This window comes from Clupea harengus, chromosome 1 (assembly GCF_900700415.2).
Source record: "Clupea harengus chromosome 1, Ch_v2.0.2, whole genome shotgun sequence".
Classification (NCBI taxonomy): domain Eukaryota; kingdom Metazoa; phylum Chordata; class Actinopteri; order Clupeiformes; family Clupeidae; genus Clupea; species Clupea harengus.
In genome coordinates, this window is record NC_045152.1 from 7,112,305 (window position 1) to 7,139,046 (window position 26,742).

The 26,742-nt window shown below is 43.8% G+C and overlaps 1 protein-coding gene across 1 annotated transcript in view; it reads right to left on the bottom strand.

Moving 5' to 3' along the window:
- clec16a (C-type lectin domain containing 16A) overlaps positions 1 to 26,742 on the bottom strand; it is a 47,850-nt gene that overhangs the window by 15,124 nt on the left and 5,984 nt on the right. The window contains exons 3-11 of the mRNA XM_031577113.2: positions 21,177 to 21,408; positions 17,588 to 17,708; positions 16,972 to 17,072; positions 15,209 to 15,328; positions 10,819 to 10,928; positions 8,867 to 8,911; positions 4,799 to 4,849; positions 4,061 to 4,189; positions 3,001 to 3,121 (exon numbers count right to left, since the gene is read on the bottom strand). Of these exons, the coding sequence (XP_031432973.1) occupies positions 3,001 to 3,121; positions 4,061 to 4,189; positions 4,799 to 4,849; positions 8,867 to 8,911; positions 10,819 to 10,928; positions 15,209 to 15,328; positions 16,972 to 17,072; positions 17,588 to 17,708; positions 21,177 to 21,408 (1,030 nt within the window). The remainder of the gene's footprint in view (positions 1 to 3,000; positions 3,122 to 4,060; positions 4,190 to 4,798; positions 4,850 to 8,866; positions 8,912 to 10,818; positions 10,929 to 15,208; positions 15,329 to 16,971; positions 17,073 to 17,587; positions 17,709 to 21,176; positions 21,409 to 26,742) is intronic.

A 26,742-nucleotide genomic window follows, 5' to 3' on the forward strand; every position in this document is an offset into this window, starting at 1 on the left:
ACACCAGCTAGGCAATGCAGCAGATTTACTAATGTAAAAACACATGCAAATGCATATGTGTGTGGGGTGGGGTATGTGTGAGTTAAATGCCACTTCCTGACAGGATAGAAATTGAGAGGCACCATCAGACAGTAACAGCACGCACACACGCAGTTTCCTTTCACATTCACAATGAACACTACGCAGTATAGTAAGTGTGGCGTTCACAGAGGGCATCGTCTGCTCCGGATATCAAGATTGTCTTCAGTAATCACCACAACTAAGGGGGTTTGTCCTGACCTTGTTTATGCCATTTTGCGACCCTGCCAGGGATTTATATGGCTGTGAGATGGTGAGTGCCTCAGGTCACAGCTCATATAAAAACAAACACATGCCATCAATTTAGTTTCTATTTCTATTCAATTTTGTTGGAGTTTGTTTCTAGTGAGGTTAAAATGTAAATGTATAGCGACTGTTTAAAGTAGTAAGTAAAGTAGGATGAAGCATGTGATGACAACAATAGGAAGAAAGAGGGATGTATACAGGGGTTAAAGCAAAAAAAAATCCTGAGCCTGAACTTTTTTGGGGGTGTGGGAGGGGGGGGGGGGGGGGGGGGGCGTGTCCCGTGGCATGGACACATTCGCAGGGTCAGAAAAACAAACAAACAAACAAACATTTAGAAATAAATGATTGCAGATTATGGTGAGACTTTTGAAACTGCAATCCCAAGAAAGGTCAGCAATAGTAGGCTACTCCACCTCACTACAATGTGGTAGCCTACTAACACATGTAGCATTCACGATTTCTTTTGATATCAAGTTTTGCTGCTAAGCTTTGTCCTTGAAAGGTTACAAGATGACCTACAATCACAAGGTGACATGTTATAAGGGTATGTCAGTGGAAGAAGATTTGATTTGCAACCATTTCATTGAGGATATATGAAAAAGGACAGCGATTTACTTAAAGTGCAACAGTGAACTGTAGATAATAATGTAGTTTTATATTGCAACATTTCCATAATTACTTTGTTAATAGAGAATATATCAATAAAATAAATATCAAACAAAACATTAAAATGTTACAAGTAGTAACTGGTACAACTGGTAACTTTAATGTTGGGAAATAAATACAAAACAGGACTTTGTCCATGTACTTGTTGGTGGCTTCGTCGACATTTAAGGAAAACATGCCGTTTTTTTAGCTTTTCCGAAATACCGTACGTCTTTTAAACTCTGGTGTTATGCCGTGTGTGTTAAAATAGCGGCATGCCGATTGGATATTGACAGTTTCGTCAAACACACGTCACACACACGGCCAGTTATTGATGCCGGTACATCAGCTGTGGATGTTGCTCCCGGTAAAGGCGTTGTGTGTTGGAGAGCTAGTTGCATATATTAGCTTTCTCGAGCACAAAGTGCAAAAGCAAGCACCTGCTTCTCTTAACTTCTTACACCAGCTACCAAAAGGCTTACTGTCCTTCCCTTCCCATCTCTTCTATCCATGCCCAGCGCCATTTATTTTATTTCCATCCTACTCTCCTTTGGTGTGATGTCTCTCTACTCGGGCATCTACCCTAGGCAGAGCGATAGAGAAAAGTCGGTGTTTGAAGCACATTTTCCCAAGACCCGCCCCAATCTACTTCTGATTGGCTAATAATGTTATTTTGAGAGCGGGAGTGTTGTGCTCCTTTCATTTCATTGGCAGACGAACTCATAAACTCGAAAAGTGATGGTGATGATATCGAGACGTGTTTAAAATAAAAAAATAAATTTATAAAATATTTTTTTTCGCAGCCAAACGCCGCACGCCGGAAATCCGGCACGGTGCCGGAATACTTTAATCCCTGTGTATATAGTGCATTGTGAACCCCTGTGAGTCATCACGTTTTCCTAATCTTGAGCCACGTGTCTTTCATTGAAATAATGAAACTGTTTGTGTGACATGAAATGAAATCACACACACACACACACACACACACACACACACACACACACACACACACACACACAGTACAGTACAGTACAGTACAGTAAAGGCCAAGACTTCAAAAGCACTTGGCTGGCTGCTGTGGAGGCTTCTCTGAGCATGTGCAGAGCCGATGCTTATATAGCCAGCTCCGGTGCCTGATCCAGCCGCCTACCCGCCTACCCGCCTACCCGCCTACCCCCTGCCTGCATGTCTATCTGGGGCGGCTTTACAGTAACAGTATGCAGTGTGTACAGGAAAAGGCCACGGCACGCATCCTCTGTCTGCCCACGGTGGGTGAACCAGCAGCAGCAGCAGCAGCAGAGAGCGAGCGGCGGAGGCCATGGCAACTGACAGTAGGCAAGGTGGAGGTGATGGCAGCAGCAGCAGCAGCAGCAGCAGCAGCCCACCTCCAACAACAACAAAGTCTGGAATGTCTGAGTCACTCAAAGCGCTCAGTTTCCCTCCAAAAGCAGGCGACTCTCAAAGAGACACTGAAGAGTCACACGATGGATATGCAAAGGCAGTGGGTGGGTTCTTGTCTGTGCGTGTGATTGTCAGCGTGACTGGCTTTAAAGATGCATGTGGTGTGTGTGTGTGTGTGTGTGTGTGTGTGTGTGTGCATCTGTGGGGTGGGCTGCAAGCTGTGATGGTGGGGTTTGCTTCACCACATCAGACCAGAGACAGAGACAAGCATGCCTAGCAGTGCAGAATGGGCTTCTAAAATAAAAGAATAAAAATGACTTGTGAGGTCTGTAAGAGCCATGGATTCCTTGGCTGCTCAACTCTCTAAACTGCTCACATGTAATACTGAGATTTCACAGCACTGTCCTTGGATGAAAATGACACAGATATCATGCAAATAATTTGACTGGCCAAAACAGTTTTGCTTGCTGCTCTTTGACTGACTGAGATTTGTGAATGCGGCTCTGTGTTAGCTATGGTCTGTGGTTGGATGAAGGCCATGGCTGGTTTTGACTTGTTCACTGTTGATTGGCTGCTGGAGGTGAATGCAGCTCTGTGAGTGGGTGAGTGGGGCCGTGAGGCGGGCCTTACTGAGGTCGAGCACGTCATCGGTCTTGATGAGGTCCTCGGGTCGCGTGAGAGGCAGCTGGGTCTCCGGCTCGGACTGCAACTGCAGCGAGAGTGAGCGCAGCATGAAGAACACACGGATGGCCTGCAGAGAGAGAGAGAGACACACACAAGTAAAGTGACCCAGGATTGTGCAAAGACAAACTAAAGATAATTGACAGACAAACAGGCACTTGGGAACACACACACACACACACACACACACACACATACAGACACACAGACACACACACACACACAAACAGGCACATGGGAACACCCATACACACACACTAACACAAACAGGCACATGGGAACACACGCACACACAGATTATGTGAAACAGATACATAGATAGTCCCACACACACACAGAGACACATCCCCAGATAGGAATACACTCACATACACAAACCCATATTAGGTGAAACAGAGGCATGGTTCCACAGGCACACATTAGCACACACAGTCGCACGCACACACGCGCACACCCACATCCGCGCACACACACGTGCATGCACACACACACATACGTGCGCACACACACACACGTCCCCCCCCAGACATGCATAAACACAGAAACACACAAAAAAAATCCATCTTTTTTGGCATCAAAGCCACCTCCCTCCAAGGCAGTGTTTACTGTTGTGGAAACAAAACCATGAGCTCATCTATCTTTCATCTGAATAGGAATAAAAAATAAAAAAAAACTCCTAATCAGCTGCATATCATATATTTAGAAAGAAACCAATTCTGTAGAAGAGGAGGCTTTAAGGCAAACTGGGACGTGTTGATGTCAGTGCTATGAGTAACGGTCATGATGAAAGCACTGCTGTGTTTAGTTCCCTGGAAAACCACGCTGTGAAACACAGTCAGGGGTTAGCAGAAGTTGCTGAGTTACTGGAGGCCGTGACCCTCTGGCCAATAGCTGTATTCAATAGCAGTGTTCCTTATTTCACTACCTCTGATGACAGTCCACTAGAAGGTGGTGTGTGTGTGTGTGTGTGTGTGTGTGTGTGTGTGTGTGTGTGTGTGTGCAGTCTTACTCGGCGTGTCTTCTCCACATCTCCGCAAGGAAGCCTCTTGACAAAGTCGATGCCCGTCAGCGGGGTCCCCGTGGGTGGCAGCAGGATAGAGGCGTCCATCATCAGGTACTCCACATTCAGAGGTTTACTCTAGACACACACACACACACAGACAACATGAAGTGAACACAGTCTCTCTCATTCACACAGACACACACAGCATGAAACACACACACACACACACGCACGCACGCACGCACAAACAGATAGCATGAAACACACACACACACACACACACACACACACACACACTGCATTGAATCACACATACACACGCACACACTACATTGAATCACACACACACACACAGACAACATGAAGTGAACACAGTATCTCTCATTCACACATAGACACACACAGCATGAAACACACACACACGCACAAACAGATAGCATGAAACACACACACACACTGCATTGAATCACACACACACACACACTACATTGAATCACACACACACACACACACACACACAGACAGACAACATGAAGTGCATACAGTCTCACATACATTTTATATAGGACAAATCAATAGAATTGTAGGCCTTGTGTAGGCTTCTCACAGTTCCAGAGCCGAAAGGATGTATGAAAAACATGGCATTCCACAGCAGTCGCACATGGAAATCATACATGACTAAGCATGACAAGAGGGAAGTGGGCCAGACAAGAGGGGTTTTGCTGGGGTGGTGGGGTTGCTTACCGTCATGCTCCTGTACTCGTCTTCAAACATGTCAAGGAAGATCTCCTCTCCCTGCGGGAGAAGAGGATGCAAGGTTGGACACAAGTTTGAGGGTGGTGAGTACCTTACAGAGATGTGTATGAGTGTATGTATGAGTGCTGGCAATATTATACACACAAATACACACACTGACAGGTTCATACACACATATACTGGTTGCGAGCAGATAAGTAAACAGAGACACAGAGGAGAACTGTGAGGAGATGAATCAGTGGCCAGCTGTCTGAAGACCAGATGAGGAGTGGCAATGGGGGGCCTCTTCCACCAGGTCCCAAGCGGTCTGTCATAGGGAAGAGGAGCATCCCACTGCCGGGAATTCAACACCTGGAGGTGCTTTCGGAGCAGAACCAAACTTTTTCATAGTTCTTAGAACCTGGGAGGAAGTAGCCCCTTTTTTTGTGTGTCTGCCCTGCAGGAACTGAGAACAATCATAGTTCTTAGAACGCTGTTTTGAAGGACTTTTTTTTGTTCCAACATCAGAGTTGGTACTATCCCAGCACAATAGGAACCATGAGGGACGCAAGTGTACGGTGATGGGTCGAACGCATGCGTCGCTCTGGAAAAAATAAACAAAAAGATGGAGGACGACAGAGTTTGTATATAAACGTAATTTGTTTGGCTTTTTTTGCTTACAAAGTTACAGAGAAATAGACACTGTACAGTCTGATAACCCAGCTATTGTAACTGAGGTGATTTGCGAGGTGTCTGTCAGCCAACTGTCAAACATTAGCATGTTATCTTACGTCTTAACTGCCCACAAAGCCCAAAAACAACAGCTGGAGAGGCGGTATCTTTGCTCGATCGTTAGCTGACTTAACGTCACTACAGCGCTTCTGCTAGCAGTAAAAATGCAAACAGAAAAAAAGCCGTAGGAGGTATGTAGTTCTCAGGGGAGCTCCCCAGTGGGTAGTCCCTAAAACAGAGTCCCTAGAGCTGCTTGGTTCAAAAGTTCCTACTGACTAAGCCTGAAGGTCCCTGAAGGGACAACTGCTACACATCAAGTTGATTACATTTATTTTCTTTCTCCCAGCCCACCATCTCGATTACCATCTTGGAATCTTTCCAGTCCAGTTGTACCATCGATCTGGCTAGACCTGACTGGAATTCCAAAGAGTTGAGATGGGACTGTGAATCAGTGAATTCTGAGGAATTAAGCACTGAACTAATGGGAGTGACATTCAAGGCAGATCTTTCCCCCTGAGGTTGCGTTTTTGTTTGTGCTTTTAGTTCAGTCTGAGGTTCTTTGGTTTTAGTCAAGCCTACTCGAACTCGTTGGTCTTTTATTTGTTTTATTTTATTAGTGCTTTTATTTGGTTGATAAATCTTGCACTTATCTATTTAATCTAATTCTAATTTGCTGGGTTTTTATTGTGTTTTATTGTTTTTTAATCCTTTTATTAATCCACAATTTTTCTTTCTACTTTTATCCCTTTCATTTCTTTTAGATATGTATTTCCTTTTATTCTGATTAATTCTCGTCTAAATAGAGTGTGTGAGTGACTGTTGTCATTTTGTGTGCAGCAGATTAAGCATTTGTGTACATTCTGATGAAAAAAAAAGAAAAGAAAATCCCTATGAGACAATGAATGGGGTTTTGGAAAATCAACAAGATAACCACCCATGGCAGTTAAAATAACTGCTTGAGAGACCCGACATTCAATCAATTTCATTAAAATACATGTGTATTTTGTCTCTGTATAGACCGTAGACCCATTATATCTCTAAAAAATGTCTGTTACTATCCCTCTGCTACCAGCGAAAAATAAAAGTCACTTAGCTTAATTAATGAGTCACCAATTTCTCAGGGTGAGCAGAAGCTAACCATAGCTAGCCTTACCGGTCAGGGATTGCACGTGTTCTAACAACAACCACAAAGTCATCAAGTAAACACACACCGATTACGTAAGGATTTAATAGCCATAATCTGGTGTATAAAATAAAGCAGATGTTTTATCTTTTATGTAACTTAAGAAACAGTGTGGTGTGATTTGTCGCCTGTAACCATGGATACCACTCCAGAGTCCCTCGTATTGCCTGAGACAAGGGACGCGATGTAGTCCATTCTTTTTCTTTTTCAGATTGTTACAAAAGACCAACTGATAACTACATTTTAACTCACCCAACCTTTTGCCTAGGTTTGCCTAGCGTTGTTTGGCTCAGACCTTATTTTCGCAGACTTTGCAAATCCCCATTCATGTTTCCATAGCGATTTTCTCTTTGGAACCAGGAAGTGTTAAAATGCTAAAACACTAAAAACTACAAACTTCCGGGCGACTCCCATACTCTATTTATTGTCGACTGTAAAACACTTTGGTTCAACTGTTGTTTTAAATGTGCAATACAAATAAAGTTGACTTGACTACTCTATGAATGGAGTAAATTATTAGTTAAAGGAAGTCATGAGGCATTAATGTCCCTTTTCTGATTCCGGGCCACTCCTTTGCCTAGCAAACACTCACGCCCTTGGACTTCTGAGAACATGGACTATGGCATATTCAGAACCTGGCATATTCAAAAACACACAGGCAGTACTGGCAGGTGAACAGCACATTTCTGACCTAACAACAGGGCCCTTAATGCTTTATATCCAAGGTGTTCAGGAGAGTCATATGCTCCCAAAGCCTAAACTCAAACTAGGCAAAATTATGTAAAATATGATAGTTGGGCAACACTTCAGTTGACAAGCACCTTCATAAGGATGTTACTACACATTTGTAAGTGCTGAATAACATGTTTTAAAAGCCACTTCCACAGTTTTTTTTTATGTTTTAGAGTTATCACTATGCACAGTTCATCATCACACACAGTTCACCCATGGCATGAGGATTCCTTGTTATTTATTTTTATCAAAGATATTATTTCACCTTGCAAACATTGACATAAGCTCTTCCTGAACACTCATGTTAGTTTTTAAACATGTTATGTGTTTAAGTGGGGGGGGGACGACACAGGAACTCAGACATGAGTGAAACGGTTCAAAAGACACGAGTGAGGCAAAAGCGGTGTAAATAGGGTAAGCCTGTGATTAGGGTTAGCTAGAGCTTTTCTCAGAAATGAAATTCCCGTTGCACGACAACATTCTAGTAAGATAAAAAAAACAATAACAAACTCATGTCATGTTTGTGTTTGTGCACTGCTAATCTACTCATTCATGATTTAGCCATGATGGTGCTCAGAAAATAATAATAAGAATAATAATAATAATAATAGTAGTAGATTATTATTATTATTATTATAGAATTATTAGTAGATTATTATTATTATTGTTGTTATAGCATTATTAGTATATTCTTATTATATATAGCATTATTAGCTACAATCAAAATGCAAGACAAAATGTCCCTGCATGAAGGTGGTGATTTCCTGATAATGCAGAAGGAATAGTCTCTTCTTCAAAGGAAAAGGTCATAGTTTGTCATTGTCCTCACCTAAGACAGGCAATGTCCTTTCTTGGACAACATACCGAAGATTTTTCAATTCTGGGCTCACTATAGATCATCTGACTGGGCTCACTATAGATCAACTGACTGGGCTCACGATAGATCAACTGACTGGGCTCACGATAGATCAACTGACTGGCCTGAGGTACTGTTCCTGTGTCATCAACCACTAAACTGTGTTGGTGAGCTAAGGAAATGTGAGTTTAGAACATCATGATGTGTCTGCATTACAATAAAAGTGGGCCAATTTGTTTTGCTGCAGATGAAGGATGACAATAGAAGGTTGTCTGAATTCCAGAGAAAGAGTGGGAAAGAGAGAGAGAAAAAAAGAGATAGAGAGAAAGAGTGAGGCTTTGGGAAACACACTGAATATCCAGAAAAGAGCTGGGCGCAGCGTAGACGTGGTTACAACAGGCTACTCTCGGGACTTTCCTGATCCCGCTGGCAAGCTCAACTCAATACTACACTCTCACATTCTAATAGGACCGGGAGGAAGAAGTGACACGTGGAGCTCAGAAGTGAGTTACCACCCTAAATCAAGGACAAAAAAAAAAACGCAACTTGGCAGCCTTTTTTGCTTTTTACTTGCCTTGTAAAATCTGCGCAAGAGATGCAGGCTCTCCTCCCTCGCTCCCTGCAAAGCAAAGACAGCACAGAGAGGCCATGAGCACAGGAGACTGCATAACAGACGCTACATGTTTACTTTCTTTAGAGCCTGTGCCAATCTGTGAACAAGAAAGCACAGGCAAAGAGTAAAGAGGGCAGGGGGAAATCCCCTTCAACACAAGACAATAAAAGTCATTTCCTTGTAGCAATAAGTGACTTAGAAGAAACGATGGACAAAGAACAGGAACAGATCATTTGAATACACACGGACATACACACAAAACACACACACATCAGGTAGAAGAAATTAGATGTGTCAGGGAGGAAACGTGTGAGTCTTGTGTGAGGACAACATTAAAGTTAATAGTGACAGTGGGACAAGTTCACGTTAACGAAACAGTATCTGTGGCGTAGATGTCGAGCTGGAACTTCATGGAGCTAAAACAGAGGCTTTAAGTTTGGCATTGAAAAAAATCTAAATTGGCATTGATAAAAAATAAACATTGGCAGGGAAACACTTATGTTGAAATTCACTTTCGGCGCTGATAAGATGTTAAGATGTTTTTTTGTTTATTCTGATTGCTTTTTCAATGACGATCTTTTCTTTATTTCTTCATGACAGCCGTTTTTTTTTAATTTTTTTGGTATCCTTTCTGAAAAACTGCCATCATTTCATCCTGAATCCCAGTCACCCCTCCAGCTAGCTAAAAAAACTGACGTTAGCTTTTAAGAGACTAGTTTACGAGGTAACACTAAAAGCACATCTCAAATGGAGCTGCTGCCACTCAGGTTGTGCCTGGGATACTCGAGTGCGAGGCACAACTTTCTTGAGTGTGCGTACTATGAACGAGAATCCTGCGGAGCCCATGTCATATTGTTTTCCTGAAGTAAATGGTTGAAATGTTTAATCGTACTCCAACCTTTCATGTGCAGGCCTACAGAAGGTGCAGATTCTGTGATTCTGGATTTGAATCCAAAATTACAGTCCATTAGCTGTCCGTTCAGTGTTTCCGCTGGGGAAGCAAAGGTACAGTGGGTAATGGTGCGGTTTCAGGCTCTTTAAGCCTGGGAACTATTTAATTTGCCTATAGACAAATAAACCTTTCTATTCAGGAAAATGGCAGCATGACAGACTAGGCCTGGTTTCTGTCTCTACTCCAGTGAGGTAGCTTGTACTTGCTCTGGAGGCCCAACTATAGGTGGAGAGCGCTATTCAATTCTATCAATTTGTTTTCAATTTATCTCTGTGCAGTTTCATAGAGCTTCACTGCTGAAATTAGTGTGGGAGGGGACATTGTAACGCGGTTCATTATCTTCCTCATCAGGTAACATAATCCCGAGTCAGTAACCACAGAATAGGGATTTGGTAATAAATTATCCCACTGCTTTTGTTATTACCTCCGCCAAGGAGGTTATGTTGTCGGTGCAGTTTGTTTGTTGGTTAGTCTGTCTATAAACAGGATTAAGCTAAAACAAAAGGCTCGATTTCCATGAAACTTGGTGGAAAGGTGTGGAATGGACTTTGTTTACATAGTGGCTCGCCTGGAGCCATAAACAATCCCAGCCAATCAAAATGGTGCTCCAGGAGCATAAAAGAAATAGGGTGCAATTTGATTGGCTGTTGAGCACAAACATCCACAACCTTTCATGGAACCGGTCTGTATCTTTTCAGTCTGAAATTTTAAGTTAAGTTTAGCGTTGAAATGTTAAGCAAATAATTTTTCGTCCTAAACCAAAACGACTAAACCTACAAACGCTAATAAACTAAAATCCACGAAAGACTAAACACAAACATATGATCAAAATGAAAACATGATGAAATCACATATGATCAGAATGAAAAGGAAAACTATTATAACCTTGACACACCCAGACAAAGACAGACAAACATGTATACAAACACACACAACAAACATAAACACCAAGCAGTGTCACCTCAAGACAGGCCAAATGGACATCTTTGATGATGCACTGACTCCCCGACAGCACAGACTGCTTCAGGAGTAGACAGCTCAGCTCCAGAGTGGCCAACCGGACTTTTCCGTCTGCCAGAAAGCACACACACACACACACACACACACACACACACACACACACACACAGTTACACAATAATTTGACTTGTTCACAATACCATTTCATCAACTTCTATGGTCCCATCAGAGCTATACCATAAAAGCTGGGGAGTTTAAGTCTCCTGCAAAACCTGGATGAAACTCAAATGCAATAAAACCATTGTGTACAACAAGTAAGCAATACATTAATGTCACCACACTTTGACTTTTTTGATCCACGTGGTCCTTAAGAGACCTTGCATGCTTTCAGTTTCAAAATAACTAAGAGACTGATATGTTTTCAGTACACTGCCAAAAAAAATAAAACAGGAAACACAGCATACCCACATCCATCCATCATTGGTGGACATGCTTGGGTGCTTAGCGAATAGCTAGGCATGAAAACACTTTTCTTTTTAGTGGTTTTACTTTCTCTATGACATTGTTTGAACAGGTTCCTAGGAACAGTCGGCGAGACGGCCTGCCTTAAAACATGTTGTTACTGGCTGCCAAACAGATGGCTATCACGCAATATATTTAAGTGGCTTCATACTAGTTCACTGTGAACGAAGGCCAAAAAAAACGAATTGGTGTACACAAACACTCTCTGAACAGTTCAAAGGACACAAATATGTCTACTCTCCAGGAGGAAGGCCTGGCGTGAATGTGAGACTCCTCACAGTACATCCACAACGTTAAAGTTACACATTGAGCTCCGACGTCTGTGCACGGACACACCCCAACAAGGCGCTGACTAACCCAGGTTTTTCGCTTAGAATTTTGCTCATGTTATGAAATCAGCAAAAATGATTTTGCCAAGTTATTAAATTAGCTTTAGGTCATGCTGGGCAGACTTTGTGTGTTGCCAGCCATGTTGAAATTAGGGCGAATGCATCGAGTGCTGTGGTGTGGTGTGGCTCACACTCAGGGGCGGCGCCAGGGGAGGGCTAGGGGGTGCTCTAGCTCCCCCTGGATTAGCCATAGCACCCCCATAGCACCCCCAAGAAAATAATGGTTTATTTATTATTGTTATTTAATTTAATTCTGCGTTATTTATTGTGTGATAATAATATTTAACTCACAAAAGAAAATAATAACAGATTTAAATTGTTTTAGACACAGAGCAATCATTCTGTCATAGCCTGACCCAACTTTCACGTCGCACGCTTGAATGTTGACGTTACTGGACGGTTGAAGGAGAAAGCGAACTAGTGCGTGGTAGTTTCAAGTGAATATCAACAATGCATCGGTTTTTGCTACCTAAATGGCCATGTTTGGAAGAACAATTAAGAAACAAGAGTGACGTAGAAGAAGAAGAAATGCCAGGGGTTTCTGGTGTGGATTTTTAAGGAGAGGAACGTTGTGGTCAAGGAGGTCAACCCTCCACCACTACTGAGGGTGCTAACCATGGTGCTAGCAGCATCAGTGACATTAGCTTGAACGCTCAGGATGGTCCGAGAAGACCAAAACTCCAGAAATATCCACCTTGCATGTTTGGAGTCCAACAAAGGAGTTTTTGTAAAAGCTGGTTGGGACAGTTTGCGTTGTTGGAGTACAATGCAACTAAGGTATTGTTAGCTGTGTAACATTAATGAAAGCTGTCTGATCATGCATTGATTGCCCTGTGTCGCTGAAGACTCGCTTCGGTTGAATAGCAACGAAGATGCCCTTTTTTGCCGAAGATTTTAACTTTTTGCCTTTTTCCTCTTTTTTGGATTCTTTTGGAGACGCCTTAAAAAAAATCAGAGACTCTTTAGCCTAAGACAAGCAGTCTGTCTGTGTGCTAGGTAGGCTATACATAAGGTTCTATGTGATTACTGATGATTGTGAACTGAAATAATATATACCTTTTTAACGCATTTCTGACTCTTTGACTGTTTTAGTTAATTCTATCTGCTATTCCAAGATTAATTTCACTCTATCTGACATGGTAGTGGTCACCTGTCGCCCAACTTTAATCCTCACAACCACAAGTGTTTTAAAGTAAATTAGGTATTTGGGATTGCGGACTCTATAACATGCTGTATGCCTTTTGTCAGTGACCGTCGCAGATGTGCGCGTCTGTCGGAAGAAGCCTAGATAATAATAATACAATCGGTTTGATAGGCGCTTTTCAAGGACCCCAAAGACGCTTCAGAGAGCAAACATGTAAGGTTGTTGTAGTAGAGAACCATGTGACACATAGGCTATCATCCTAATTTCATAGCACCCTCACTAAAATGCCGAGCTCCCCCATAGCACCTGCAGAAAAAAATGTCTGGCGCCGCCACTGCTCACACTTTTAAGGTTTAGATATAGAGCTAAATCCATGGTGTAAGTTTGAGGCATACGGAGCAGAGGATGTTTCGCTACTGCTACTACAGGTGAAGAAGTACTTCACCACAAAAAAAAACGTACAACAATCATGTTTTTTCTTCCTTTGAAACAGAGAAAAGTGGTCGTTATCCTGCCACAGAAATTACATTGTTCTCTGAATTCAACTTCTTATTGGTATTGCAATCTGTGGAACAGCAACACTCTCACCTGAGGCGCACAGATTTCACTACCACTACCAAAGTTTCACTACCATAGATATTTCTGTCCATTGCTTTCAATGTAAATCTAGTCAGGTCCGTGGCCCCTCTGCAGTTACATGGCCTCTTATGGCAATAAGTCCCACCTGGTTAGAAGAGATTATCTAATGTAATAGGTTGTTCTCAACTTGAATATGATTGAAACAAAATTCCGACCAATTACTGCCAAGACCATCGACATTTCATGCAAAGCGCAACTGTCCATAATCGTGCGTTTTGTTGATGTTGCTGGAGTGATTCAGGAACGTTATTTGTTGATGTTGCTGGAGTGATTCAGGAATGTTCTTTTTTTATTCTTTGACGTGCCAGCAGGAAGGGATGGGAGTCTATGTTTCATTTTGTAGAGAAGGAAATGGCGAACTGTACAAAACAAACTCATTGGGCTATGATAGATAAGATATGATTGTGCAGCTGTAATAGTATCCTCACTGAATGGACTACAGGCCTAAGTGAAAGTTGTAGCACCATATGCACAGTTCATTCACTGTTATCAGTGTTTGTCATTTGACATTTAGGCTATACAATGTTTGTCCTCTGTCGAACAGAACCTTGCACCCTCCAGCCGCCACAATCATTCCAGAAGGTTCCAAAGTTATGAGAGGAGTGTGCCTGTGAGGTGGTTTCGTTTCGAGTTTTTCTGACATCGTTGTATAATTGATTCTATAACAAACATATGTTCAGTGATGTCATTAATGTTGTACCCATTATAACATACAAAATAAAGATGTATTTACCGAAAAAGAAATGTTTTTAATTTTGTTATTTTGTTCAGGGATAATGATCAGTTAATCTTACGGTGCCACTAACAGAAACCTGACTGCGTTTTTCACAGGAGATTCAGCAACCCCTGCTGTTATTAGTTCGTTTATTAGACTAGTGGTTTACCTCAAAAAGAAGATTTAAGCCCCTACATTTTAATCAATTTATGAATAAAATCAGCATATACAAGATGTGAATCTGTTATGAGTAATTGTACTTATGGATGTTCTAGTAATGTGGATGATCTAGTAATCTCAATTTTAAGTAGCCGGTCACTGACATTTTTGTGTAGTGGGGGTAGTTTCAGAGTCATCAAACAGGGACAAGGTTTCTGGATCATCAGGATTTTTGTGTATCAGTAGGATACGGATGCATCATCAGTATTCTCGTAATCACATGGCAATCATATCATAATCATAATGAGCATTATCTGATTTCTCAAAACTACCTATAGGCTACACTTCACTGAATAAATTAATTTCGGCCAATGTAATTACTTTCCTAGTGTGTATGCCATCAATACTAAACAGTGAAGTGTCTAAGTTGTGTGTGAAATACAATGGCCTCAAAATGTTTTGGCTAGTCATCTCGTGACATGTTGGAGACTGTGCGTCACGTCATCCATCATCCAAAATGTATTTGTTTGTGTGTGACTTACTACAATGCTTAGTGTTCATTGTGAATGTGAAAGGAAACTCGATGGTGTGTGTGTGTGTGTGTGACTTACTACAATGCTTAGTGTTCATTGTGAATGTGAAAGGAAACTCGATGGTGTGTGTGTGCGTGCGTGCGTGCGTGCGTGCGTGCGTGCGTGCGTGCGTGCGTGCGTGCGTGCGTGCGTGCGTGCGTGCGTGCGTCTGTGTGTGCGTGCGTGCGTGCGTGCGTGCGTGCGTGCGCGCGCGCGCGTATGTGCGTGTTCTTAGCGTGTATGTGTGCGCACCTGGCTGAGCTGCCAGATTCATGACACGGATGAGTCTCTCCATCAGGACCTGGCTGTAGGACGTCCTCTCCTGGTCAGGCACTGGCAGCTGGAGCTTCTCCAGGAGGGCAGGAATGATACCTGAGAACACACACACACACACACACACACACGGCCGGTTGAACATAAACCTCCTTACAAACACACACACAGGAGGACGGTTGAACATAAACCTCCTTACGGACACAAACACACACACGATGAAGGTTGAACATAAACCTCCTTACCGACACACACACACACACACGAGGATGGTTGAACGTAAACCTCCTTACCGACACACACACATACGAGGACGGTTGAACGTAAACCTCCTTACGGACACACACACACACAAGGACGGTTGAACATAAATCTCCTTACGGACACACACACGGAGAGGTGGGTGAACATAAAAACAAGGACTTGCATAAACAAACATACAGACACACACGCACCATTGCATGTGGTTACACACACTCCACAGGTGGAAAAGTCCAGGCATAAAACAGACACTCAAGAACGAACACACACAACCACACACACACACACACACACACACACACACACACACACAGACAGACAGACAGACAGACACCAAGTTTCCTTTCACATTCACAATGAACACTACGCAGTATAGTAAGTGCGGGGTTTACAGAGAGCACCGTCTGCTCTGGATATCAAGACTTTCAGTAATCGCCACGACTAAGGGGGTTTGACCTGACCTTGTTTATGACCTTGTTTATGGAGACATTTTGCTCCCCAATATTAAAACTGCCAGGGATTTATATGGCTGTGAGATGGTGAGTGCCTCAGGCCACAGCTAATATAAAAACAAACACATGCCATCAATTTAGTTTCTATTTCTATTCAACTTTGTTGAAATTTGTTTCTTGTGTCAAAAACAAATGTCAATGTATAGCGACTGTTTGAAGTCTGGAGTGATTCTGACCTAAAGACAACCCATGCCTATGATGAAGATACAACCACATGTTACCACTGGCCATGGCATACATCGACAGCACCTCTTTCAGTTTAGATAGACAGATGGGTCACACACAGACATAAGGGCAGGCAGACAGACAGACAGACCACACACACACACACACACACACACACACACACAGAGACACAGACACACACACACGTCTGCCTTAGGTGAACTTTCCACTCCCACTGGTCAAGTTCCATGCAGGGCTGTTAGAGCGTGCGGGGGGTGCTTTCACTCTCGGAATGAGCAAGTGCACACACACACACACACACACCCCTCTTGTGTTAATAATAAAACAACGGTTTTACACACACACACACACGGGCATAAAAACTCATGCATTATCAGTTGTGATTGCCTGTCCTTAACAATTATCTTTGTGTGGTTGGAGAGGGAGAGATAAAGACAAAGGCAAAGAGAAAGTTACAGAGAGAGAGAGAGAAAGAGAGAGTCAGAGAGAGAATAGAGAGAAAGAGAGGGAGAGTAAGAGAGAAAGAGAGAAAGAGAGAAAGGAAGAAAGAGAGGGAGAGTAAGAGAGAGTAAGAGAGAGAGACTTATTAATTAGTGTCTACTTGAATCTGTCCCTCTGTATGGTGGCATGTCTCATTGTATATCATATATCATTGTATGTCTGTGTTTTTGTGTGTCTTGTGTGTGATGACTGTGAAGCCCTATACCTTTGCTGTGTCTTGTGTGTGTGTGTGTGTGTGTGTGTGTGTGTGTGTGTGTGTGTGTGATGACTGAAGCCCTATACCTTTGCTGTGTGACATGGCGTAGAGTAGGCAGAGCACAAACAGGGCATGGTAGTCGTCCTCAGTGCAGTCCAGCGCATTGTACACCATATCCAGGAAGGGCCTGGGGGAGAGGGCCAAGGGAAGGGACAAAACACAGCACTGAATGAAAAGTGCGTGTCCGTGTGCAGGTGTAGGTGTAGGTGTGTGTTTGTAGGTGTGTGTGTGTGTGTGCGCAGGTGTGTGTGTGTGTGGGGGTCTGTGTGCAGGTGTAGGTAGGTTTGTGTGTGTGCAGGTGTAAGGGTATGCGTGTGCAAGTGTGTGTGCGTGTGTGTGTGTCTGTCCGTGTGGAAGTGTAAGTGTAGGTGTGTGTGTGTGTGTGTGTGTGTGTGTGTGCCTGTCTGTGTGCAAGTGTGTGTGTGTGTGTTTGTGTGCATGTGTGCGCGTGCGTGTGTGCGCGTGCGTGTGTGCGTGTGTGTGTGTGTGCGCGCGCGCGTGTGTGTGTGTTTGTGTGCGTGTGTGTGCGTGTGTGTGCGTGTGTGTGTGTGTGTGTGTGTGTGTGTGTGTGTGTGTGTGTGTGTGTGTGTGTGTGTGTGTGTGTGTGTGTGTGTGTGTGTGTGTGTGTGTGTGTGCGCGTACCTGCTCTGCTGTCCCTCCCCACGGGCAGCAGCTGCAGCGCTCTTCTCCTCATCGGTGATGTTCTGCTCCGTCAGTGACACATCTGAGATCTTACACTTCTCCATGACCACCATCTCAATCTCTGCACACACACACACACACACACACACACACGCACACACACGCACACACACACACACAAACGCACACGGAGGATAGGGTCGGGGAAAAGACAGCATCTTACTCCCACTTCAAATGACAATTTGACACACGCACACACACACGCACACACACTGTTGACAGTGACCATATACAGAGCAGTGCTAGACTTATGCATCATGTCCAAACCCTTACAAACACATTTAGCCCTGAGGTCATAGGTCTCTTCCAGGAAGACTAAACACTGTTGCTGAAATGCATATGCCAGCAGTCTATTTCTCTTTTTTCAGTGAAGTCAAGAAAAACTAAACACGAGAGACACACACACACACACACACACTCACCCGCGCACTCACTCACATGCACAGACAAACATGCGTGATTGCTTAACTCAGGAATCGGCTCAATTGTCTGACTAACGACTCAGTGGAGTGATGAAACTGAGTCTCCACCGGCCATGATCTAGCCCAATCACTTTACCACCTTCCTGAGTCAGCCGCCATTTCAACAAACACAACTCAACACTGACAAAGACAACAAGAACATGGCGTGCAAACCACCCACATTGACCTTTTACTGTGCGCTCTATCAGAGCACGCACCATGACAGGCTTGGCAGGCACAACACAGATGGGAGATGGATGGAGGGAAGGAGGGAGGGAGCGGGCGAGGTGGAGAGGGGGATGAGAAAGAAAGAGCGCAGGGTGAAATGGATAGGTCCCAAAACGATCCTTAAAAGACACCCACAATGAGCGGCGGCGGTCTACTCCCCCAACTGGACCATGTCTCCTCAGATGGGTACTAAGCCACTCCTCCAGGACCATGAAAACTTGACAAAACAAAGAGTGTAAGTTTAAAGCTTATTGGGTTAAGTACTCAGTGCTTGAGGCTTATGTTACAACCTAGCGGTTCCTTCGAGTCATTAGCAGTCAGGTGCTCCGAGCTCTGTGCCCGGCCAAGATCTCCTGTTTGAGCTCCATGCTCCCATCATGTTCCCTTCACACCTGACAATCTAAGGAGAGTTCTGGTAATAGGATGGTCATGAACATTTTTCATGCCAAAGTTCTGCATTCATTTTGCTGCATTTGTTTCCAAGGCTCCCTTTGTCATTCTCTAGGTTGCCTTGGTGATAATGAGGACACTGGGATGTTCTGTGTTGAATAGGGTTGCAAAATTCCAGGAATATATGGGAATATACGGGAATTAACTGGAAATTTTGGGGTAATTTATACTAACTGTATTTACCTTGTCATATATGACAATATATGACAAATCCCAGCATCCTGTAATGTGCAAAATGCTGGGAATTATCTGTGCATGTGATGGAAGAATGCACTGCACATGTGATGAGGAATGCACTGCACAGGGTTGAAATTCAACTGAATTTGCATTAAATCAGGTTGTTTTAACCAAGATCATGCTGCAAGATCTAGAATTGCGTTAGCCACTTGCCAGCTAGACAATTTTGTTCCTGTGGACTATAAATATAGTCACCTGTTTGCGTTTTCAATCGATAATGGATACAGCGTGCTTTCTCGGACAAGAGGACTTCGGACTTTCATTTGACGCATTTGATCATGTCGGGTTGAGATAAAAATAAAACACGAATCCATTAATTCTGTCAATTTGGTTTACAATAGCTAGCTACATCCTTCTGCAAAGAAACACAGCGTGTGCTGCATTCCATACTTCTTTAAAATAAAGTTTTGCATGACGTTTTTATTGCTCAGCCTTTAATTTGCAGTAATTACCTTTATTTTCGATAAGTCGCCCAACTCGCACTTTTTTGATGGACCCCAACAGCCGCAAGCTATCGAGGTGATGGCGTACTTTTGCGTGGACATGCATACATCCTACTCTCACTGCTGTAAAAAGTTAGCCTACTGTATACAAATAAACTTTTATAACACTTATATAAACAAATAATCGCTAAACAAATAATCCTTATGCTAGGTAATGACAAAGACGTTCAAAAACAACAGAAAGTCATATGTTTACGTTTCTGGCAGAAAATGTTCCCAACTAGCTGCATCCAGGGTCCAGCTGAGCTAGGCTTGCCTAGTCTTGTTTTCAACTACATTTAAAGTTCCCTGTTATAGGCTAACTTTTGCAACAAAAAAAAATCCAAAATTTCCAAAATTCCCGATCTTAACTTCCCATGGAAATGTTCCGCCCCTTTGCAACCCTAGTGCTGAAGCTGTGATGGAGTCTGCACTGTGAGAAAAAGTCTAGCTGTACCAGTAAAAAGTGTACTGTGGCTGACCGTAAAGACTGTGTCAGATAAAAGATGGGTCATAAAAAAAAAAAGAAAAGTGGTGTGGCAGCTGCAACTAGCATCATGGTTCGTTTACTGGAAATGAAGAGTTAAAGCCACTATGAGTGACATATATGACCCATTTATCTCTAATCTATCTATAATCTATCTATAATCTCTAACCAGAATCCAGTACCTTGAAGATAAGCTTTTCCCTGAAGCCCACAGGAGTTCCCTGAGGACCACAATAGTTTCGCCATTGTGGGAATATACTGTATGTACTGATCTGCGATTCAATCGCTTCAAAAATACAATTTAATTCGTATCATGGTGCAAATTCACTCGTGTAGCTAAACTGGTACAGGACTGTTCCATCACACAGGGAGTGCATAGACTAGTAAAAGTCTGTATACCTGCACTGTACCGTAAATCACTTTGGATAAAAAAAAAAACATCGACTAAATGAATAGATAGAGATGTGAATGAAAGGAAAAGTTTGTCTTAAAGAGATGTTGGTGTGTTAAAGCTGAAGCTAACCACACCCAGCACTAGTTCAACCTTTGACTGATATGATCTGTATGAGTGTACAGCCAGTTGGAGGAGTAGAGCGGCGCCTATATGGGAGCGGATCTTGACAGGTTTGGTCTGGTCTGGAACTGTCATGGGCAGGGCTGGGGCTTTACTCCCCTCTTCCTCAAAATCAGCTCAGTGAAAGAAATAGGGACTTACTATCACTTTCATTTCTGCCTTTGTTCTAGTGATTGATGGTGTAGACCTTTCCGTGCGCCTGAGAAGGTTTACGACTCCATGTTATGTTTTGAAAACACACAGCTCTCATCAATCTCCTTTGAGACTGAAATTAATTGATTCCGTGAAAGAGGTTTTGGCAGTCTCTCTCGTAAAATGCCTCGCACACTTTTGTTTATATTTTTAGAAAAGACTGCAACCCAAGACAGCTGGATCATTTTAGGAGCCCTGACAGTGCTATCCTCGTTCATGCAGGTCCCGTGGGTCTTGAAAGCCGCAGCGTTGCCTCTTGTTTCTTTCATTGAGCTGATTAGGAGGTGAGGGCGAGATTAGAGCACTTCACCTCTACATATACAACAACCCCAACATCACCCCTGACACCACCCCAAAACCCCACCCTGGGGGTCCCTCTGGGGTGGTGCCGTGCCCCGCCGTCCCCACCTCCACTCACCTTCTGTGTCCCCAATCGTCCTGCTGCCCTTTAGAATAGCCTCTGTACCTTTAGCCTTTTCCTCCTCGGGGCCTTCGTCCACCCCCCCGCCACGCTCCTCTTCCTCCTCCTCACCCACGTTCTTGTAGTTGGGCCTCTTTTGCGTTCGCTTGCGCCCCCTCTGCCGGCTCATCTCCAGCGAGCGCTCCAGGCTCTCTGAGGGCTTGGCGAAACGGCGCACACCGGCATTTGCCTGCAAAACAGAGCGTGACACATGTCACAGGGCCTTCACCATAACCTGACTATTAACTTTAACTATTAACGCCATCTTTAATAGTATGAGCTAAATAGCGTACCTATGTCAGTTATCGGACAGTGTCAAACATCGGCCATTCTGTTAAACAATCAAAATGCTAAGTTTAATAATGCGATTAACCGTGGAATATAGAAGGCCTCGCTGCCTGCTTAGAGAGATTCAGCTGACTGTTTTGCTGTGTATTCCCTGCAGTCAACAGGGAGGCGTACATTCTCCGTTTTCTTTAATTAGTGCGTCAATGTTGTGCGTTTAGGGTTGTGCCTTCAGATCACCTTCTTACTAAATAAAAGGGGTTCATTGTTTATTTAAAGTGACCGTTGCAAACAGACATCTTGAGTTATGTTTATAACCCGAGTCCATTTGTTGGTTGGTTGTTTAGTTAGTTAGTTAGCTTGTTTGTCAGTTTGTTGGGAAATATATGTATTGAACATGTGCAGTACTTAACACCATGTTAGGTAGGTAAGGCAAAACCTACCCAACTGACCAGGTAACTCTGGGGTGCATTGCAAGCATCCACACATCAGCAAAGTTTTTCTGTGGGCACAGTACTGAGAGAGGCTCTGACTATTCCACGTAATTCAGCCCACGGCCATTCTAGAGACCTCACTGGGCTAACTGTCTAATTCTCTGAATGGCCCAATCATTCTAATGCAATTTCCCCCTTTCTAAAAGTGTAAATGGACTCTATCTCCAGGTCTATGAAAAGAGCTGCACAATACAAGTCAGACACTTTTTCATGTGTCGCTCTTATGAAAGGATACTAAGAGCTCACTGAGAGCTTACTGGGTGTGACTGGCTTTCAGAAAGGTTCTGAGAAAGACTAATAAAAAGAATGAAGCTTTCTATGCTTTCATGGAAAAACTATTCTGATGAAATGCAGGCCCAGAGGAGTAGGTATTTTTCTTTCACAAGAACAATTTTTTTTCCTTTTCTTCATTTAAAAAACAGAGAACACACAACACAGAAAACATCTGTGAATTCTTGCAAGGAAACAACACTTCACTTCTCAGAAAGCCCTTCTGCCTTACTACGTGAACAACGGCCCACATGCTTGAGTGCAGAGCAGGCAATAGTATATAGGTTTGGTGGGTCAGGCACAGGTTGGGTTAATGGGGTATGCCTTACCACGTGGGTTGGCTATGCCTTGTAGCACTCATAATTACACAGAGATACTCATATTTTAGTGAAATGTTTTTAATAAATCCCCTTGTTTTAAGTGGGCCACTTCAGGGGAAAAATGTAAGAGAAATCTGACCATGACAAAGAGATAAGAGATATCTGATCTTAAACGCATGACATGGCTTAAGCACCCATGAGTCTGAAGAGGTATGAACATACTACTGATTACAATCAACCCAAATTTGAATCTGTGTCAAAACATTTAGCAGCAAAAAAGATGAGACATTAACCAGCACTCTTGGTTGAAAAATGTTTTGAATTTGAATGTACCAATTCCCTCAAAACATGTGATCCTAATAAGTCATCACACAAAGAACTATACAACAACAACAACGAATGACAATCTTGTTATTTATATCTGTTCAGAGAACTGCCATCGGTAAACTGAGCCAACTTCCTTGCAGCCAAGCATGACTAGTAACCAGCATTACAGGTCACTGTGACAGTGACACCTTAGCAGAAGCCTGCAGTTCACATGTGAGAAGTGGAGCCTGCGCTAGCATGGTGAGCACACAGGCACAAACAGCACCCCTGTGGTTGGCCTGTGGTTTCAGAAGCTAATGACAGCTAAGAACTGCAGCAAAATAGGACTGCTACTGGCACTGGCCACCGTCACAGCGGAGAAACGTGACCTGAGCCTTTTTTTTGTCAAAGTCATGCGACTGTGCAGAAACTGTGTGTGTGGAACTGGGACACACGTCGAGACCTCAGAGGCCACAGGCAGGTGAAGCCATCGTGGTTCCTCAGACACTAGCCAACATCTTATGAGCAAGTAAGTAAGTGGACCTCATGAGGCGGAGTTACTCAGAAGTGTGCACCTGTGGGAGTGGCTTATTTAACGACTTATTTACGAACAATCATCACGCAGAAGGAATGAATAGTAATTTCAGTCATTTGAACAAGGCCAGGGCCATTTCCCACAGGACGGGTGTTGTTGTCGTCTGTTGGGGAATGCAATGGCGCAAAAGCCATTGAAGCACTATGGCCAGTGCATCAAAGAACAACGGTTGTGTGGATCCAGAGGCAGACTCTAGTGCATGCTAAAAGAAAACGGTCAAGTGTCGGAAATTACTTTGTTGCTGTGGGAATCGCATGGCTCATTTATTTGGTATTTCATTAAACATGCTCAGTGATAAGTAGGGCTGCAACAACAACCGCCTCACCACCACACCGCGGTACTAGGAAGGTGTACCACGGTGCTGAGCCCGTCACCGCCATTACTGTCATAACAGCTTTTTCCCCCCCTTATCTGAGAGTGCTGCCATCCTCATAGAGCTTGTGGCTTGGTCTGTGGTCTTGTCTACACGTATCCAGATATTTTCGAAAACTCAGTTTTTAAAAAGGAAGACATCCACAGCACACACGCTTCTTTTTCTCTCTCCACGCGAGGATGACAAAACGATTCTAAAAGGGCTGGGTGTCAAGGGAGGCGGTGACAGCATGTATCACTGAGCCTAAAGCTGGCTGGGACACCCTGAGCGGTGAGGCCAGGGGATGCTGGAAGGATCCAGTCGCGTAAAAGGCCAGCGCTGCCGTTACATTCAAAAAACAATGGGAAGGGGACTCGTATCAGACGTCAAGTCTGTTGTGTTTCGGTCATCTGTGCTTTTTAGAAATTACGTAGAAATGGTGTTGGCTCAAAATAACTCGTTTACACATGGAACTCCCAGGTCTGTGCCCATACACACCTCAGCATTGCACGGACCCGACCATGTTTGCGCTTAGGATGCTCCTGGGTATGAAATTGTGTTATGAAAAGTTATTAAATTAGTTTTAGATCATCTGCGGCGGATTTTGTGTGTTGCCAGCCACGTTATCAATTATATACATATATGTGTATGTATACATAGGTGTGTGTGTGTGTGTGTGTGTGACGTGCATGCAGACCAGTAGGAAGGGAAGGAGAGACAGAAGAACTGAGAAAAGAAAACAATGAGGCAAACTTGAACGAAAATCGAAACTTTCTGTGTAAATTCCGCAGAAATGCCTCATGTTCTTTTTCAGATTTGCTTTATCTGATTGAGACACAAAGGCAGAGTAAAACCAAGTGAAAGCTGTGAGATTCTTCAAGGAGATTTAAGGCAAAATCACCGCCTTAATATACTGTGATATTCAACATTCCTAATTACAAGTTGCCTTGCGTCAAACTGCAGCAACGGAAACAGTGATTTCAGAGAAAAGAGAGCTGACGAGACGTTGAACTCGGCACGCTACAAATGTGAGGCAGGTGCGCACCTCCACCGCTGCACGCAGCAGGTGCTAAACCTTGTGGGCAGGCAGGCAGGCGAGGCGTGCAATCTGCGAGCAACAGTGTCGAATACAAGGAAAAACCAAGGCTGCAGCCTGACAGTTCCTCTGTGCATCGACAGTTTCTTGACCTATGGACACCAAAGCAAACGTATCGAAACCGCAGAGACAGGGGATGGGAGTGAATGGTGCCCAACTTTGTTTTTTTATGCTCTAGCTGTCGTACCAGTTCTGCGAATCTTATCGACTGCATGTCCTCTGGGTTTTCTGCTTATTTGTGTACTGGTAAGAGAGCAAGAAAGGCATTAACTGAAAAAAATAAAACATGTGACGATCTGTGATGGTGTTATTGGCTCCACCTTTCTATGTGCTCTGGATGTATCATACAGATAATTGGAGCAGAAGTTACTCTGTTTTACTCACTCTCACACTCACACACACACACACACACACACACACACACACTGTTCCACCTGCAGCTTTGAGGCCATCAAATACCACAAAGGCTTTTCTGCTCAGACAGTGACGCCTTGCTGGTTAAGAAGTGTCACTGTAGCGCACACCTCTCAGGTCCTTACTGGAAGGGGAAAGCAGGTTACGGGAGCTGAGGTATACTTTGAAGTACACACCACAGCGTAGTTGTGCCCCCCCCCCCCCCCCCCCCACCCCCACACACACACACACACACACACACACACACACACACACAGACAGGAGACCACTTACCACACAGACCAGAGGTGGAAAGTGAAAATCATTGTATGTGTGTATTGTCTGAATTCTGGAACCGCATCGGACCTTCCTTAATTGTGGCTTTTTTTCTAACAAGGCTCAAAGGGTTTCCAGTATGCACCGTGCCATTAGAGATGCATAGCTACTTTTCTCATCAAGTGCATGAGATAATAGCTTCAATCAACCAACATGATTACCACACACACACACACACACAGAGGAGAAAATATGGCCTGATAAGTCATCTGTGTTGAGTGATGAGTGTGTTTATTCTCTCCAGACTGTATGATTATGGTTAAGTTTAATATCAGCCCTATTATTATATTTATAAAATATGCCTCAAACTAAAAGAATGAATTAGATTTGTTTTTTATTTAATTAATTTATAGCCATTCCACCCCCCACCACGTGGGAACGGGAGAGTGGAGGACAGGAGAGTGAGCTCCGATAGCAAGGACGAGCTCTGAGAAGCGGTTCAAACATCAGAGGCATTTCTGAGAAATGACAGACACGCCTCCTCTTCTCCAGCGCAGCTAGCAGCCACCACAGGCCTTATTAGCAAGCAGGATGAGGGGCTTATCAGCTTACTGTGTGTGTGACACAGCTGACAAGAGCTACGGCGTGTGTGTGTGTGTGGGGGGGGGGGGGGGGGGGGTGGCACACAAGTAGGAAGGGAAGGTGTGTGTGTGGAGACGTGGCTAGAGGATGCACCTGTGTGCACAAAAACATCAATATGAGTGCAAGCCAGACACACACTCACGGGCGCACACACAGGCATACGCACACACGCGCACACAGGCATACGCACACACACACACAGACAGACAGACAGACAGACAGACAGACAGACAGACAGACACCAACCTGGTCTCCTGTCAGCATTACATCAATGAGGATGCAGAGGCCTCTCTGCACCAGTTACTGAGCTAGTCCTTGAGCTATTGTGATGGGGCGCACCATCAAAGGCTGCTCTCGGCACCTTTGCGAAAGGCCCTTCCGAGAACGCCTTCCCGCTAGCACATTAACATGGATGCCAGAGGGGGGCAGAGGCCTCCACATCCTGAAAAACAAAACAGCCTCCATCTTCTGCCGATCCTCTGCACCACAAGAAGG